Source organism: Balaenoptera acutorostrata, chromosome 2 (genome assembly GCF_949987535.1).
Source record: "Balaenoptera acutorostrata chromosome 2, mBalAcu1.1, whole genome shotgun sequence".
NCBI classification, from domain to species: Eukaryota; Metazoa; Chordata; class Mammalia; order Artiodactyla; family Balaenopteridae; genus Balaenoptera; species Balaenoptera acutorostrata.
In genome coordinates, this window is record NC_080065.1 from 146,668,075 (window position 1) to 146,686,663 (window position 18,589).

General features: G+C 36.5%; 1 protein-coding gene across 2 annotated transcripts; it reads right to left on the reverse strand.

Annotated features, from left to right (window-relative positions):
• Positions 1-1,795: 1,795 nt before the first annotated feature.
• SLU7 (SLU7 homolog, splicing factor) lies at positions 1,796-18,554 on the reverse strand. 2 transcript variants are annotated; one of them, XM_007171432.2, is made up of 16 exons: positions 18,449-18,554; positions 16,221-16,406; positions 15,198-15,351; positions 14,774-14,854; positions 14,314-14,478; positions 12,154-12,222; positions 9,320-9,367; positions 8,996-9,127; positions 8,632-8,729; positions 8,397-8,464; positions 8,123-8,262; positions 7,104-7,265; positions 4,488-4,592; positions 4,258-4,329; positions 4,030-4,143; positions 1,796-3,380 (listed from the first exon to the last, which is right to left on the reverse strand). In XM_007171432.2, exons 1-16 carry the CDS (start codon positions 18,484-18,486, stop codon positions 3,201-3,203), a joined length of 1,812 nt encoding a protein of 603 aa, XP_007171494.1. In that variant the 5' UTR covers positions 18,487-18,554; the 3' UTR covers positions 1,796-3,200. The 2 variants fall into 2 exon arrangements, with proteins under 2 accessions (XP_007171494.1, XP_007171495.1); XM_007171433.2 differs by having other exon boundaries at positions 18,230-18,526.
• Positions 18,555-18,589: the final 35 nt, after the last annotated feature.

Genomic DNA, 18,589 nt, shown 5'->3' on the forward strand with positions numbered 1-18,589 from the left:
TCCCGGCACGCAGGCGCACTGGCAAGCGGCTGAGGGCCCCGCCGCCCTGAGTAAGGAGCGCGCGCGCTGGTTTTCTTTTCAGATGGGGGACTTGGAGCTGGGGATTTTTTGCTTATTGTGTCTGCCAGAAAGGATGAATCGTAGAATCTCTGGAATGGAAGGCCCTGTAAAGCCCACATAGTTCTACTTTTTAAAGCACTGCAGATAAAATTTTATATTGTGTCAGGCTTTGAGCTTGGCGATTGTAAAGCTTCAATAATTAACCATTTTCTATGTGGAATCAATGAGGAAAAAGAGAAGGGAGCGCATTCTACTTACAAATTAAACATTCAGGCAAGTGGGACAAGCTGTACATTCCATTAAGATACTAACGGTGGAGGCTGAGCTTGTGTCCTCTCGCCCATGCACGTTGCCCTCCCCCCACTTCCCATTAATTGGAGCATGTGGATGAATTTGCTAAGAATCATCATTCATCTTAGAGAAACGATTTTAAATTTTATTTAAAAGTCTTTTTAACAACAGACTCCTAGAGAAATAAACCCATATTAGAGAGATTTCAGAGAAAAACCCTAAAGTAGAAATGAGAAAAAGTTGAAAGAAACAAACTTAAATATAGCCCACTTTCCTGTTTTGAGGGTATTTAATGAAATCACATTTTACTCATTTTTGTATAGTTAGTCTTGGGAGAAGCATCCCACAAGGCTAGGGGAGGGGGAAGTGTCAAAGAATGTGGGACAGATACTTTATTTTCAGGTATTGAGGGTGAACCTGATAAAAAGATTGAGAACCTGCTTAAAGTTTCTGTCAATGAGAGAAATTGCAAAAGACCAGCTTGGCCCAGAAACCTGGGCCTTAAATGCTAGAGAAAGGAGTAGGCTTTAGAGTCAGAGACTTGGGTTTATGTTCTGGCCCCAACACTTTTTACTGTTAGGACCTGAGCAAACCATCTGGACTCATTAAGTCCTTATGCTTACTGTGAAATATGGATATCATCCATTACTCACCCCATGAAATTCTTTTGAGGAGATAACATGTGAAAATTACATTACATAGTTCCAGCACTCAAAAGGCAGTTATAATTGAGATAATAAAATCAAAGTTCATATCTTGAGTAATGTCCTAGATGTTATCTTTTATCCAAAAGGAAACAGAAATAAGACATGATTTCATATATTATAGAATTCTTCCTAAAATCAGAGTAAATTAGGTTTCACAGAAGAGGGAACAGAAGCCCAGAAATGTTAGGTGACACATTTTTTTAAAGAGTCCTGAAATTGTTTAAAAAAAATATTTTATTTATTTATTTAGGCTGTGCTGGGTCTTAGTTGTGGCACACGGGATCTTTAGTTGCGGCATGCAGGATCTTTTTTTTTAGTTGCGGCATGTGGAATCTAGTTTCCCAACCAGGGATCGAACCCAGACCCCCTGTATTGGGAGCATGGAGTCTTACCCACTAGACCACCAGGGAAGTCCCTCCTGAAATTTTCTAATTCAAATGCACAGAAGCTAAGCCAGGCTTCCTGCCAGTCCTATAGATCACTTTTCTGCCAGGTATTCGTTTTTTTTTTTTTTTTTTTAATATTATTTATTTATTTAGGCTGTGCCAGGTCTTGGTTGCGGCACACGGGATCTTTAGTTGTGGCATGTGGACTCTTAGTTGCGGCATGCATGCGGGATCTGGTTCCCTGACCAGAGATCGAACCTGGGCCCTCTGCATTGGGAGCGTGGAGTCTTACCCACTGGACCACCAGGGAAGTCCCCAAATATTTGAAATAATGCTACAAACCACTCACAGTTAAGTATTCTCAGTTATATATCTTTATTAACAAAAGATAAATAAAATACAAAATAGACACTAATATCAGACTATGTTGAACCAACATCCTATGTTAAGGTAGGAATATGAAAACGTCAATTTTTGACATTCTTAAAGTAGGTAAGAATTCGATGTATTTGCATTGCTGTTTTAATTTCATACTGGTCTGAATCTAGATACCATGTATATCCACAGAACTTGACAATTTGATTCAGTTACTCTCCCACCAGCACTATTTCTGAGATGCTAACTTAATGCAATATTCTAGTGGGTTTTGGTAGTTTAGAAAAGCCAGTGAGCTGTTAAAAGTCAATATCCTTGTGTCAGGGGTTTTAAACAGGCTGTTTTCACTGATCCCACTCTCACTGTCAGTACTATCTTCACAGTGTTCTTAGAAGAAGGCTAAAAATCGTGGTGATCTCAGTTACTAATAGCCCTACAAGCTATACTTGTAATTCTTTGAAGAAACCTTCAACTTCAGGTTTTGCTTTTTTGCAAATTTTACAGAGACACCTGCTGGCTATGAAGATTAGGTACAAGAGATATTCTACAATCTTTTAAAAATCTAATATTCATGACTGTTATATAAAGGCAATCACAATTAAAACAGCAATTAGTATCACAGACCATATCCTCTGTGCTAAAGAAAAGGATTTCTGCGTCTAAACACTCATGTCCGGAATGGTAAAAGACCTAGTACTAACACTGACTCAAGGGTGAGAAAATAGTTTTTTTTCCATGCAAAGGCTAACGCATTTAGTTCTGAGTATAAGGTACAAGGAAATGTTCTGAAAATCAAAATTTTATAACCAAGTGGAAAACAGAATTATTACTACACAGACTGACATCAGGGATAAAGTTTTCACACGTTCTACAGTCCTTTCAGTAACCCAGAGCTCAAGACAGGATATTAGCTTTAGATCAGAAAAATCTGAGAAGGCAAGAAGAAATGATTATCAAATAACTACAGTTATAGTTACTACTAATTTAAAAAAAATGAAGCCCTTGTTTTGAGAAAGAGTAACTAACTGCCTTCAAAATGAGTGCTAACACTACATAAAGGGCCATAAAAATTGAGGAAATAAAGTTTGAAACTTAATAAATAAATGTTAAGATATCTGTGATAGGTGGAGAGCCAAGACCTTTTTCCACATCACTAATATAAAATTGGAAATAAAATCTTAATCTGCACTTAATGTACCGCTTTTTTTTCTTCTCTGTTTCTTCAGTGTGGAAAGGAATGAATTTACTATAAGTCTTCTGGATGCTTTAAAGTCAGGCAGCAAGGAGAGTAGATACAGATTTTTCTATTGATAATCATCAGCAAGAATCTAAAAGAATGTATCAGCAGAGTCTATCTTCGGTGACCATCTGTGACCAGTTACTACTGTCCGAGGAAGGAGGCCATGGGGTCATCTGGCCTCTGACGTTTCATTCTGTAGGCCTCCATTTCCTCTTCAGTGGGTTCCCGAGTTTCATATATGCTACTGTAAGGCCGCTTCCTCTCATCAATCTGCATGAGCTCCTTGACATGAAGAAGACGGGCCTCCTCTGCATTCAGTGCCTATAGTGAGAAGAAAGACATGAGTACCATGGCTCTACATCAGATCTCTTTTGTTCAAAAGTGGTAGAGTACCAGAAGACCCCACTGAGTATGAACTACTACATCAAAAACCTAGATTGCCTGGAAGAGCTTGGGAGTCAGCCCTTTCGCTGTCAAGCTACAACTAATCACTATTTGGCCACAAAACATTCTATGACATTTTCAATGAAATTTCAAAGAAATTTTATTTAACAACGAAAATTGAATGAGGTTTATTTTACTGACAGAAGCCGGCAACTGATGCTTTTTGGTGGAGACTGCAATTCCGACTTTTCCCAAGACTTGCTGAAACTTACAAATTATAGAGCCAGATGGCAAGTCTCTCTGGGGAACATGTCGTAACTCTAAAATAACAACTATACCAAGCATTTTTCTTCTGTGCATTAGTGATATTCAACAAACAGTTCAAGAAGCAGGCTATACCGAGACACACAAAATCTCTATTCGTATTCTACAACTGGTAGGTGACCTGAGCAAATCACCCAGACTAGGGGCTCATTTGCTCATTTTTAAAATGACCTTGTAAATAGGACTAGATAATTTCCTAAGGTCCCTACAAATAAAGAATGCTGCGGTCACTTTTACTATTTATTTAGCCTTCACAAAGTACCTTTTTCAATTTTTCATGTTTCTTTTCTTCGTCATCACTCTCTGAACTGCTCTTTCGATGCTTCCTCTTCTTCTTTTTCTTCTTTTTCTCCTCTTTTAGTTTTTCCTGATGCATCTGATTGGGAGGATGCAAATATAGTGTTGTTAATGCAAAAACAAAGTTCTAGCACAAGTTTTAAAGTCCTCCCTCCAAGACTTAAAAATTCAGGACAACTGATCATGGACTTACCTCCATGAGGGTCTGAGGTTTTTTCACAGATTCTTCTCCAATTGTATCATTTATAATACACTCCTCTGAATTCTGTGGAAAAATATATGTAATCTAACTTGAGAGTCATAGTTACCAGTCATCTAAGAAAAAGTTAGAATTTGAAACATAAAAATATATGTTTCATACAAATTTTGACTTAAGAGCTTTGGCTGTTGTTCACCTTTAAGCACTAGAGGACAATTACTTACAGCAGTCTCCTTCCCAGCTTCTCCAGTACAATAGGAAAACTTGAAAAAAGAGTGACAGCATTTGTATCCCCATCGGCCTTCTTTCCAGTAAGAGCCCCAGATATGCTGCAGAGAGACAGAGAGGTTATTTAAAAATGAACCTGAAGGACTTCCCTGCTGGCGCAGTGGTCGAGAATCTGCCTGCCAATGCAGGGGACACGGGTTTGAGCCCTGGTCTGGGAAGATTCCACATGCCGCAGAGCAACTAAGCCCGTGTGCCACAACTACTGAGCCTGCACTCTAGAGCCCGCAAGCCACAGCTACTGAGCCCACGTGCCACAACTACTGAAGCCCGCGTGCCTAGAGCCTGTGCTCTGCAACGAGAAGCCACCGCAATGAGAAACCCGCGCACCGCACTGAAGAGTAGCCCTTGCTCGCCGCAACTAGAGAAAAGCCCGCGCACAGCAACAGACTCAACGCAGACAAAAATAAATAAATAAATAAATGTACATTTAAAAAAAAAATAAATAAATAAAAAATGAACCTGAAACTAGGGTCTCTCATATACTGTTTTTCTTTCTTTTTTTTTGTTAATTCTATCATTAATTAATTTGATTGTTTTTAAAAATTGAAGTATAGTTGATTTACCATGTCATGTTAGTTTTAGGTGTACAGCACAGTGATTCAGTTTTATATATATATATATATATATATATATATATATATATATATATTCTTTTTCAGATTCTTTCCTCTTACAGGTTATTACAAAATATTGACTATAGTCCCCTGTGCTATACAGTAGGTCCTTGTTGGTTATTCTTATATACTGGTGATAAAAGGAGGAAAATTATGGGGATACTAGGGCTAGCTAACAGGGAGAAGGTGTGGTTACAACTGTCTTACATTCTGTGCCCCCCCAAAATTAAAAAATTTAGGCTATCTGACTTCTCTTGAAAAATTGAGGACTGGGAAATTCTGGGCCCACATTCCCACTTGTCAATAATTGGCTGTTGCTGACCAGTGGATGCCCCTATTAGACAGGGCTTGTGTTCTCTAGTTTATAAAATTTGCCTGGCTCATTTCTCTCATCTATGATTACTGGCCTAGCTCCTATTAGGTGGCGAGGTTTTTGGCTCTTATTTAGAGAGACAAGTGTAGTTTGGGTACTTAAAGTACAGCAAATTATATGCTTTATCATGCGATGCAATATGACATATACTGTATCACCTATGAAGTGCTCCTGTCAAAATATTTAACTTATATCTAATCAAGCCTTTAGATCTGAATTCCTGTTTATAGGAAATACAGGGAATACAGGAATAAGTTATATGATATCACTAGGAACCAGTCAAATACAGGATATGAGACAGTTTACAAGATAACTGGCATGATCTGTTAGGGTCACTGTCATGAAAAAGGGGAGATACATGCTAGAAAAAAGAGAGATAACAACCAAATAACAATCAAAATAAATGTAAGCTGTGACTGGATTCTGTGTCTCACACTCACGCACAAAACAACTATCCCCACTCCAACCAAAAAAACCCAAACAGCTATTTAAAGGCATTTTGGGGTATATTTTGGAAAATGTGATTAAGGACTAGAGATTAGGTGATATTAAGGCATTAATGTCAATTTTCTGAAGTGTGATAATAGTAATGTAGTTATATAGGAGAACATCCTTAATTTTAGGATACATGATACAGTGTTATGGATGAAATGTCATATCTGTAATTTCCAAATGTTTCAGTCAAAAAAATATACAGTTAGACACACACACTCTTCTAGACAAAGTGTATATGGCAATCTGTAAAAAAAAATTTGAATCTAGATGGTGGGTATATGAGTGAAAATAATAGTATTCTTTCACATTTTGGGAAAATTCCATAAAACAGCAATTGGTGCAGCCACTGTGGCAAACAGTATGGAGGTTTCTCAAAAAACTAAAAATAGAACTACCATATGACCCAGCATTTCCACTCCTGGGTATATATCTAATAAAAACAAAAACACTAATTAGAAAAGATACATGCACCACAGTGTTCATAGTAGCATTATTTACAATTGCCAAGATATGGAAGCAAACTAAATGTCCATCAACAGATGAATGAATAAAGATGTGGCACATATATACAATGGCAAACTACTCAGCCATAAAAAAGAACAAAATTTTACCATCTGCAGCAACATGGACGGACTCAAAGGGCATTATGCTAAGTGCAATAAGTCAGACACAGAAAGACAAATACTGTATGATATCACTGACATGTGGAATCTAAAAAATACAACTAGTGAATATAACAAAAAAAGAAGCAGACTCACAGATATAGAGAACAAACTAGTGGTTACCAGTGGGGAGGAGGGGAGAGGCAGTATATAGGGGTCGGGGAGTGGAAGGTATAAATTATTGGGTGTAAGACAGACTACAGGGATGTACTGTACAACACGGAGAACATAGCCAATATTTTGTAATAACTGTAAATGCTGTATAACCTTTAAAAATTGTATTAAAAAATAAGACAAAGTTAAAATGCAGAAAACAGAACGAAACACAACAATGACTTACTAATGAAAAATACAATCCAGAGCAAAATGCTAACAAGGACACAAAAATAATTCTGGTTCAACACATACCGTATGATTGTGGATCTTCACATCCTCCTCGTACTTGGAGGAGGCAACAGCCCGCTCCTGTCCTTTGATGACTGTCCCATGTCTTGAGTACTCCACGTAGTCTTCGGTCTGAGCTAAGAGCAGTTCAGCTGGAGGGGCATCCAAGTGTTCTTGGCCACCGTACTAAAAGGACATTGAACATTATTAAACACATTTTACAAAGATTTGCATTCAAATCTCTACTGAAGGGTTTATTTCCAATCAGAAAGATTAGAGGACTATTCTTCATGGGCTTTGTTATACAAAACACAGTGAAAAAAATGTCACCAAATTTTCAAAGGCAAATAAAAGATGTCTCAATTGCTATTCATGTGTTGAGTGTCGTAGATTACAAAATGCTCATAAAACTCCCCTTATCCTGTATGCATGCCCATTTGCCACATGACTTTGCTGCTCCTTCCTTTGAATCTGGGCCTGGCCACGCTACTTGTTCTGGCCTATGGAACACTGGCAAATATGATGTAAGCAAAGACCTGAAAAACACTTGTGCACTGGGGCACACTTTGTTGCTAGTTTCTGGTATCCTGAGAATGCCATGTTAAGAAGCTGAGCTAACCTATCAGAGGATAAGAACCCATGTGGGGCAGAGAAGAGATGTTCCAGGTGAGGCCTTCTCAGGACAGATGAGGACTGCTAACTGCTAGAAACCAAAGTGAGGCCATTCTAGATCATCCAGCTTCAGATAGGCAGACTCAGACCAGGAAACCCAGCTGACATACAAAATGGTGAGAAATAAGAAATGTTTATTTAAACTATTACATGTTGAGGTGATTTGTTTTGCTGCAAAAGCTCACTGATATAGCTACACTGATACTGTATCAGTATCTAATGCCAAAATTGATTGCATCAGTGGAAGGACAGGACTAATCCCGATGGATTACAATGAACTGTATATTGTATTCCAAATGTAAATCAAATGTTTATTAACTGGTAATTTCTATTTAAGGAATGTTTTCCTTTAGCAGTCTGGTCAAAATTACCTTTTCCAGGATGCTTTCTTTCTGCTGTTCTTTGAAGTCTTCTTTCTTGACTTTGAAGGACTTATACAACAGCTCTAGTTTTGTAGGATCAGCTTGCAGATGCACTTCAGACCCTTTGTCATAGGCTTCCCAAGCGAACACTAGGGTAATTAAAAACATCGTAATGAGCTGTCACCTACATTGTTTTCATGCTTCTTGGAAACAAGCTTTAAAAAATGCCCCCAAATTTCTTATGAGCTGATATAAAATACCTTGACATAGAGAAAACACTTACATTGTGTCTGAGCCATTGAAATGGTATCACCTGTGTATCTAACAAAGTTATCCCCCGCGTAGCTCACTCTGTAAACACAAATTAAAAAAAAAAAACTGTTTCAGAGACTGATTTCTTTAAGGAAATTCTTTTCTGACCTGACCATAGGTGATGCTCATTTTAATTCAGATTGTGGTTTATGAATAAAAGCTCCCCTCCCCTCCCTTGAAATCTTTACATTGAACTTGGTACTTACTCATCTGGATTCTTTCCTGCATTGGCATAGGGATTCTCTCTCATCGCTCTAGTTTTGGGATCATAGTAAGCAGAATTTGGATCTAAATTCCGCAAATACTAGAAGGAAAAAAATATTTTAAGACTGTGTTAATGTTTACTTTCATCAAAGAAGATTTCAGCAGACTAGCAGGAGGAGTCAATTAAATGTATGTGTGCATGTCTGGGGTACAGGTGAAGATAAAGAAAACTGGAATGACACCTAATCTTGGAATGACTCACTAAATTGCCCATATACTACCGAGATACCATATTAGTAGACAAAATTTAGGCTGGGAAGACAAATATTTTTTGAATATGTATGTTGAGTTGGCAAGGCTTATTACTTTTGCAATATCTTCTCGAATCCTGAGATTCCGGACAGTAATTCGTCTCTTAGAGTCAAAATTCTGTCCAGGCATGTCAATATCATCTGCATATTTATCTTCATCCTCATCTTCACTGTTATGATCTTTTTCCTGAAAGAGGAAGAGAGAGGAAAAAAATTTTTTAAGAAAAGAGCAGCATCTAGTTCTTGTTTTCCCTTTAACCAAACCCTTACTCACTGTTCTTTAAACCTATTATTATTATGAATTATATATTACTATTAATATTAGCCATCAGAAATTTAAAAATTTAATATATATCCAGATAGGGCATATATTTACTACCGTCTGAGAATTTGGTTCCTCTTCTCCCCACTGGTGTTTTGGAGAATTCTGTGTCACGAAAGAAGGAAATGAATTTGTAATTGTATTCCACTGAATCAACTGATTATTTAACACTTTAAAAACATAGTTAAAATAATATAACAAATTTAACTGAACAAATTCTCATATTTCTCACTTGTAGTGAGCACATAAGTTTTTAATACAAGTATGTCATTGTGAATAATTTTATTAGGCTGTCTACAAATCCAAAATTTTCATTGATGATAGGACTATAATCACACAAACATAATAGAAAGATTAAGTTGATCAGTATACCTAATAAATATTCATTTCATATGTGTTCATCTTCAGACATAACATTTTCATTAAACTTCACTGTTTTTCTATTAAGGCCAAAAAGAAAAGTTACCAGGATCATGTAATAAGTATCTTTAGAGCCAAAACAGCCTTTGTAAAATTTAGGCAATGAAGAAATCTACTCAGGTGACAACACGCTGTGATTTAAGAAGCATGCGAAATCCTTGCCTCAAAGACACTTTCTTCTTTAGCAGTTGGTCAGGATATTCTCTAACTCCACAAAATGCCAAGAGCAAAGTGCTCAGTACTTCATCATGTCTTAAAAAGGCTTCACAAGTTCAAAAGAATACCTTATACCATTAGTGGGAGGATGTGGAAACGTGTGTATAAAAAAATATTTCTATGGTATACTGGTGGAAGCAAAAATTTGTACAGGCTTTCTGAATGCTAGCTAAGTGATAAGTCATCAAATTTTACATATACATATTCAGTGCATCAACAATTACACTTTTAGGAATTTATCATAAAGAAAAAATGTCTATTATATAAAGACTTATAAGAATCTAGTGTTGTGTATTGTACAAATAATTGGGAAAAAACAAATCAACAAGAGATGATTGGTTATATAAATTATTGCACTCAATAAACACTGAACAACCATTAAAGTCATTCTGTCCAAGGTGCAGAAAAACACGTATACTTTGCTACCTTTTTTTTTTTGGAAAAAAAAAAAAAGAGGGAAAGATGGGAGTAAGATTACATATTTGTATTTGTTTGTATTTACACAAGAAACTCTGAAAGGATCTGTAAGAAAAATAAAAATGGTTATGGGGGGTGCGGTTTAGAGATAGGGTGGACGGAGGCACATCTGTCTTCTTAAATTATTTTGATTACTGAACCATGGGAATTTATATAAAAATAAACGTTATAGGTCTACATTTAATGATATGGAGGACAAGTCCTCACTGCACTGTATATTGTAAAATTGAAGGAGTAGGTGATAAATGAGTATGTAAAGATGAATCCATTTAAAAAACATGTTGTATGATAATCACACACATCCGGGGTGGACTGGAACACTGAAAGGCCTACTTGAAAATGTTAATAGTTAACATAGGGGATATTTTTCTTCTTTATAATTTTCTATGTATTTTTTCTGAATATGTGGTGCCTTCAAAATTGGGAATTTTTTTTAAAAAATATTTTTTTTGGAGTTCTTACAAGTTGCTAGTTCAACAAAGGACATTTATATTGCTACATAGACAGCTAAATCTCTATAGTAGACATAGCTCTACTATATGCAGTTAATCTTCGTATCCAAATGGGCAAAATTCATACTTACTTTCCCAGTAAGTATGCTTACTGGGAAAATAAATTATGTTTACAAGAAACAACAACAAAGAGTATGTTAGAAAAACAGAAAAAGGCCCTCTTCTTTTTTCCAGAGTTGGGAATGATTAACAACAATAGCTACCAATTACCAAGTGTTTACTCTGTGATACGTATGCTAAACCTCCTGGCCTGGGTAGATGTTGTTATCTCTGCTTTAGAGATGATCAAATGAGGCTCAGAGAGGCAAATTAATTTTTCTAGGACCACCTAGCTAGCCAGGGGCAGAGCTGGGTTTTAACATTATCTGTCTGTTAACTTGTGCTTTGAACCTGCCTGATAGGTAGCCTCTGTGACTGCTCACTTGGTGATTAACTTACTTAGTTGTGTTTTCTTTGTAATTATACTTGCTAAGGGTCCCTTTTAGAAGTTTAAACTCGACAACTCGAAAATGTTTATTATTTACTTATGCCATTAATTTGTTAAAAGAAATTTTCACAACTCTAATAAGTATAATATACTCTGTTAAGTTGACTGACTGGAAAAAAAAAAAGGAAAAATCCTGTCTGCAATACATCTTTTTTGTTAGTTTGAAAATTTTTTGCCTAGCTATAAAATTATTACATGTTCATTATGGAGAATGTGGGAAATACTAAAATAAATAAATAAAAAGAAAAATTCACTAATTCTATATTAAATGAGAACTGGTGTTCTGGTCATCTTCCCTGTGTGGTAATATTGTAATATTTTACATGTGTCGTTAAAATATAAGTGTTAGCCAGTGTTGTTACAAAGTTCTGATAAAAGTCATTTTACATTCTATCATGCAGAGCAAGGATAGCTCACTTCACTAATTCCCTATTACACTATTTCAATTTCTTGCTGTTGCAAAAAGTGCTGCAATGAACATCTTTGTGCATAATGACTTTTCTGAATACTAGAAAAAATTTAGGATGGATGGATTTACTAATTTAATTCCAGAAAAGGTACATAAATGTTTTATGGCAATATCCTCTCCTAAATGATTACATCAATTTATAGTCGCATGAACCCTCCAAGTCAGTTTTACTCTTTCCCCTCGATAGCACTTCTCTCTCCCTAAAATCTTTTCTAACTGGAGAGATATAAAATGAATTTTTTGTTTCAATCTTCATTTTTTGTTTACTAAGAGTTTGAATTCTTTTTTAATGATCATTTTTATTACTTACAGCCTGTTCCACTAATTTTCCTGAGGCTAATTCTTCTTGGAGTTTTTGGGCTTTCAGCGTTCGTTTTGCCTAAGAAAAAAGAAACATTTGAAATTTACTTAGTCAAGTGAACATTTAATTTTTATATGCGTAAAATGCGTAAGTTTATTGTTTTCAGAAAAGGTCACTGGACAAGGTCATGTTTTGTAGCTCTAGACCTCTGGCTCCTAAAGAGCAGGAGTTACAAGGAATTCCCTGGTGGTCCAGTGGTTAGGATTTCGCGCTCTCACTGCCGAGGGGCTGGGTTTGATCCCTGGTCTGGGAACTATGATCCCAAAAGCCATGCGGTGTGGCCAAAAACTAAACGAACAAAAAACCCCCCAACTCTACTCAGTGCTCTGTGGTGACTTAAATGGGAAGGAAATCTAAAAAAGAGTGGATACATGTATATGTATAACTGATTCACTCTGCTGTACCTCAGAAACTAATACAGCATTGTAAAGCAACTATACTCCAATAAAAATTAATTAAAAAAAAACATGAATGGATAAAGAAGATGTGTGGAATATATATATACACAATGGAATATTTAGCCATAGAAAAAAGAATGAAATTTTGTCATTTGCAGCAACATGGATGGACTTGGAGGGCATTATGTTAAGTGAAATAGGCCAGAAAGAGAAAGACAAATACTGTATATCACTTATACGTGGAATCTAAAAAAATACAACAAACTACTGAATAAAACAAGAAAGAAGCACACTCATAGAGAAACAACTAGTGGTTACCAATGGGAAGAGGAAAGGGGGGAGGGGTAATAGAAGGGTAGGAAATTTTAAAAAGGGGGGGTTATTATAGGATTATACGAAATCATGTCTGTGAAACTTTTGAAAATTGTAAGGCACTGTAGAATTTAATGACTCTTTCATTCAATAAAAAAAAAAACTAAATTAAAAAACAAAAAAAAACAAGATGAATTGGAAGATTGGGATTGACATATATACACTAATATGTATAAAATAGATAACTAATAAGAACCTGCTATATAAAAAAATTAAGTTAAAAAAACCCCCAAAACAAACAAAAAAAACCCCCAAAAAACCGAAAATGAAAATGAGTTGGATTCAGTCAGCCATATTTAAACAGGAGTTACAAACTCCTGTTTGAACCAGGCATTAATGTAAACTGAGTTAGACACCAGCAGGGGTAAACTGCAGAGAACAATCCCTGCTGACGAGGTGCCATCTGACTCCAGATGACTGACCCTTCCAGGCTGGCCCAGGATTACCACGTATTTCACTGTTCAAGAAAAGATAAAATTCAGATTTTTATGTGAAGTCCCATGATTTTAAATGTTAACTCTACTTAAAAAAAAAAACCAAAAACAGCAATGTGACTATGGTTTTTAAAAAATGGGAGTGAGTAGGTGAAATCATAACAGAAAAAATTTAGGTTAAGTTAAAATAAAATTCAATTTTCTGAAACGACTTACCCTCTTCCCCTTCCCCCACCCTGAAATGCTATGTGAGACAACTATAAAGCAGGCCCAGGGGCTTCCCTGGTGGTGCAGCGGTTGAGAATCTGCCTGCCAATGCAGGGGACACGGGTTCGAGCCCTGGTCTGGAAAGATCCCGCATGCCACGGAGCAACTGGGCCTGTGAGCCACAACTACTGAGCCTGCGCGTCTGGAGCCTGTGCTCCGCAACAAGAGAGGCCGCGATAGTGAGAGGCCCGCGCACCGCGATGAAGAGTGGCCCCCGCTCGCTGCAACTAGAGAAAGCCCTCGCACAGAAACGAAGACCCAACACAGCTAAAAAAAAAATAAATAAATTTATAAAAAAAAAAAACAGGCCCATAGGCAAGATATAGTCTGGGGGCCAAGAGTTTATAAAAGAAAGGAAAAAGCTTTGGACACTAATCTGTTCTAATGCTGCCAGTATTTTTCGCAACCTAAGTCATGGAGCAAAGGACAATACAAGAATGAAATAAAAAGAAATTGCTGCCAAATAGGGCTAGCACACTGTTTATTTCACTATTCAATTAGGCTTACGACTACTACAATAATAAAAATGCCATCATTTTTATACTGCTTGAAGACTCAAAAAATAGAGTTGCTAAATTAGAGATACAGCAAAATGTACATTCTTTAAGGATAGCAGGAAAACAGTGAACTGTGCTCACCAGATCAACTTTCGCATACTCTTCTACAATTTTCATGTGTTCTTCTGGATTGTAGCCATTCCACCGATCCCTCTTCCCATCATAGTCAAACATCAGCTGAGGCTGGAGGTGTTCATCTGGAGCTATGTTAGTACCTGTAAATTTTGCTCCAACTCGCCTAGGTCTCTGGAAAACAGAATAAGATTAAATCTTTTCCTAAGTATCTATAGCCCAGAGGAAAATTTCATATAATCTTTACAGAGTGGATGTGAACATACCATGGGACTTTATGGTTTATTCAATTATCGTTTAGTCTTCCAGCAAAAGTTTTGATGATGCTAAACTAATTTCATTCAAATTAATTTTTATTTAAATTGTACCTAAATATAGGTAATTAAAAAAACAGAATGAAGCTCTCTGACAGGAATAAAGAAAGAGACTCTCTGACAACAGTTTCCAAAATTCTCAAAGGTGAACTTACCTCAAAGCAGTCTTTCTTTTTGTGTGTCATGGCTCCACAGTTTTCACATGCTCCTTTGCGGTACTTAGTAGTTATGGAATTCTATAGATGGATGTAAAGAAAAACAAGGAAATTTTTATTTATCTGAATAAGTTAAAAACAACTTTGGCTCTCATTACTATATTGTCTAGTGAAATGATTTATTCATTAAGAGGAAAACCAGTTAGAATCTCCACTTTTATAAATGAGAAGGTTTAAAGACTTCAGCAATATCAAATTTATAAAATATAGACGCTAAAGTAGTATGTATTGTGAATTTTAATACCACATAAAAGGTCATATAATCTGTTTCTACTTTATATAGTATTGCTTTAGAGGTTCTTATATTAAGTTCTTAAAATAAAATCTCCGTTTTCACATGCATATATACAGGTTGCATACATACCTCTTTTACACCCCTCTTGTACCAGTCTCCAGATGAGCTGAACTGTTTTTGTTTCTCTGGCTGTGGTCTCTGGTGCTTTAAAGTAGGCCTTTTTGATGGATCAATATACCATGGCACTGAAGAAATATACTGAGGAATATGAGGATTGATGTCTCTGTAATAAAATAAAATTTTTTTTAACAGAATGAAGTTGAAAAATAATTGATATTACAATTACAAAGGTAGCCTATACAGAATCTAAGAATAGAGATACTGTACTGGGAGGAGAGAGGCAGAATATGCTTGTTATCTCTAAAATAAAAAACAATTAAAAATAAAGAAAACAATTTATATTAGAGTGAAAAAATTTCCAACAAAGAAACTAAAAATAGTGATATAACTAAACGGGGAGGAGAGATGAAGGAAGATAGGGACCTATGTTAGTGAGATTAATCTTGTATCAGAGCAAGAAGTTAACTAATAATGTCTAGAGTTGATTATAATAATGGTATAGGTATGTTATTTAGAGATGTGGAGGTATCAACCAGAAAAACTCAAAATAGACTGACAAGTACAGTCGTCCCTTGCTATCTGAGAGGGACTGGTTCAGGACCTGCCTCAGATACCAAAACCTGCAGATGCTCAAGCTGCACAGTCGGACCTCTGTATCCATGGTTTGGAATCTGAGGATTCAACCAATGGCAGATTGTGTAGTACTGCACGTAGTTATTGAAAAAAATCTGAGTATAAGTGGACCCACACAGTTCAAACCTGTGTTGTTCAAGGGTCAACTATAGTCACTTGTGTAGAGTAGGACAGAGAGTGGGAAAACTGAAAAGGACTATAGCTATTCATTACAAGTCCTTCATTATTATTTGATTACTAAACCTTATACATATGAGTTTGATAAAATAAATAAAAAGAAAAATGATGTAAATGATAAAGATGGCTTCCTGTCAAGGCAAAGGATGAGAAATTGGTAAACTAAATAGACATGAATTTGAATTCTGAACAGATCTTGCAAAAAAAAATTAAAGTACTTACTTTCCTTCTTCATCAACTTCTGCAGGGGCATTACCCAATTTTCGCTGTTCTTCTAGCTCCTTCTTCTTTCTCCAGTCCTCTCTGGTCATCTTCTTTGGTTCCTCCAAACTCATTTCTTTGGACCCCGAAAGGGTGGCCGCATTACCTGTATCCATGGCTGCAGCTGACATGGTTATCTGGCCTTCTCTATGAAAAGGAAGAAATATCTATTAGTATAAACTTGCCCTTGGTGAATTCACCAGTGAAACTATCAAAAGTACACTCTAATGACACATACTGTGCGTTATACAGAATGTTTCATATTCTAGACATTATTAGTTAACTCCTTGCTCTGATACAAGATTAATCACTAACATAGGTCCCTATCTTCCTTCATCTCTCCTCCCCCTTTAGTTATATCACTATTTTTAGTTTCTTTGTTGGAAATTGTTTCACTCTAATATAAATTATTTTATTTTTAATTGTTTTTTATTATAGAGATAACAAGCATATTCTGTCTCTCCCCTCCCACTACAATATCTCTATTCTTAGATTCTGTATAGGCTACCTTTGTAATTGTAATATCAATTATTTTTCAACTCATGTCTTATTCTTCGTAGTATCTGTAAGGGAAAGGTCTCTTTCCCCTCCACAAAAGTCTTTATATACTGTTGCACTTTTTCTCTCAACTCTAAGTTATAAGTGAAGAGAGACATACACATGTATTTAAAATTTCACGAGACTCTTTCTCTCATATATATTCCTTAATTCCTCTCTACTTATGTGTCTCAAACTTTTCTACCACACTAACCCTTAATAAGTACGTAGGGTCCTATCTCTGTTCCTCTTAAAAACTGGATGCTTTAAGATTTACCTATATTCATTGTCTCTATTTCCTCATCTTCTGCTTCCCTTCTCAATTATTCTGATTTACCTCCCACGCCCCTCCCCCCACTCCAAAGATACCACTAAGTTATCAATGTGCCTAGTCCTCTGGACATTTTTCAGTTCTGTTCCTTCCCCTTTTACTATATTCTTATCCTTTCGCTTATGTGACACTATACTCTCCTGGTTTTTCTTGTACCCCTCTCACTGCTTCTCCTGAATCCTTTGTAAGTTCATCCATTTCTGCCCAGTTATTTTATTTTGGATTCCACAAGGCTCAATCCTGGGGCCTCCTTCATCACTCTAAACTCCACCAGAGGATAAGCTCATCTATTTCCAAGGTTTCGACAGCCACGATATACAACTGTTGGCTCTCCAATTTATTTCTCTACTCCAGACCTTTTGTCTGAGCTTCCAATAAATACATTCCAATTACTTACTTCAAAGTACCTCCACTTAGATGTCTCTGAGAAACCTGAACTCAACAAATCTTAATTCAAATTCATAATCTTCAACTAAAAAAAAATTCATAATCTTCTCTATGAAATCTAATCCTTTTCCACTGTTCCCTCTCTTGATGAAAGACACCACCATCCATCCCTTTTCATAAGTGTTCCAGCTAATTCCCAAACCTATTTCATCACTAAGTAATGTTATTTTCACCTTCTGAATACCACTCTAATTCATCTACTTCTACTATCAATAACCTTAGTGTTAATACTTTTCCCTACCAGTCTCTTCCAATTCCCTCCAATCAGTTTTCCACACTGCAGTGTTATTTTTTCAAAACACAAATTTGATCATATTATGTCCACTACACAAGCTTAAAACCCTATAATGCAGCGCTGTCCAAGAGAAATATAACGCCAGCCCTATATGTCATTTTAAATATTCCACAACCATACTAGAAAAGTAAAAAGAAACAGGTAAAATTATTTTTGCAATATTTAACCCAATATACCCAACATATTATCATTTCAACATAGGAAAAAATCTGTTTAGACTTAGAAAGACTAAGTCTTTAAAATCTGATATGGATTTTACACGTATTCAGACTAGCCAACATTTCAAGTGCTTAAGAACCACAACAGTTAACAGCTACTGTACTGGACAGTTCAGCCCCAATGGCATCTTATAATTCTTACTTTAAAAACCACTGAAGACACAGTCCTGGTCTGACTGGGCACAGGTACTACGACTGAGGCCTAGGACGGCGGCTTCCTTCTAGGTCCCCGTTCCCTCCTCAACCTGGCGTTCATCAATCTCGTGAGGATATTTGTAGCAGTTAGGAGCCTTTGGTCCACTTCTCGGGGTTCTTCACCCTCACCCACCTCCCTCTTCAAGTTCTCACAATATTTCCCTACCCGGTCCCGCCGCTGGTGACCCCAAGACAGCCGGACATGAAGGAAGCCGACCATCAATGTTTACTTCCTGACCTCCTCCCTCTCCCAGCAGCCCCTGCGGCACCTTCCGGGCGACCCACACATGCGCGCTAAGAACTGTTT

Bases quoted from the DNA above. Each gene is read 5' to 3' on its own strand.
- SLU7 (XM_007171432.2), bottom strand. From the start codon at position 18,486: ATGTCCGGCTGTCTTGGGGTCACCAGCGGCGGGACCGG. The intron at 8,730-8,995 runs GTAATAAGCCTT...TTTTCCTTCTAG, and splicing joins TTCGAGAAGATATTGCAAAA to TATTTGCGGAATTTAGATCC. The intron at 8,263-8,396 runs GTAAGTGTTTTC...TAATTACCCTAG, and splicing joins TTCAATGGCTCAGACACAAT to TGTTCGCTTGGGAAGCCTAT.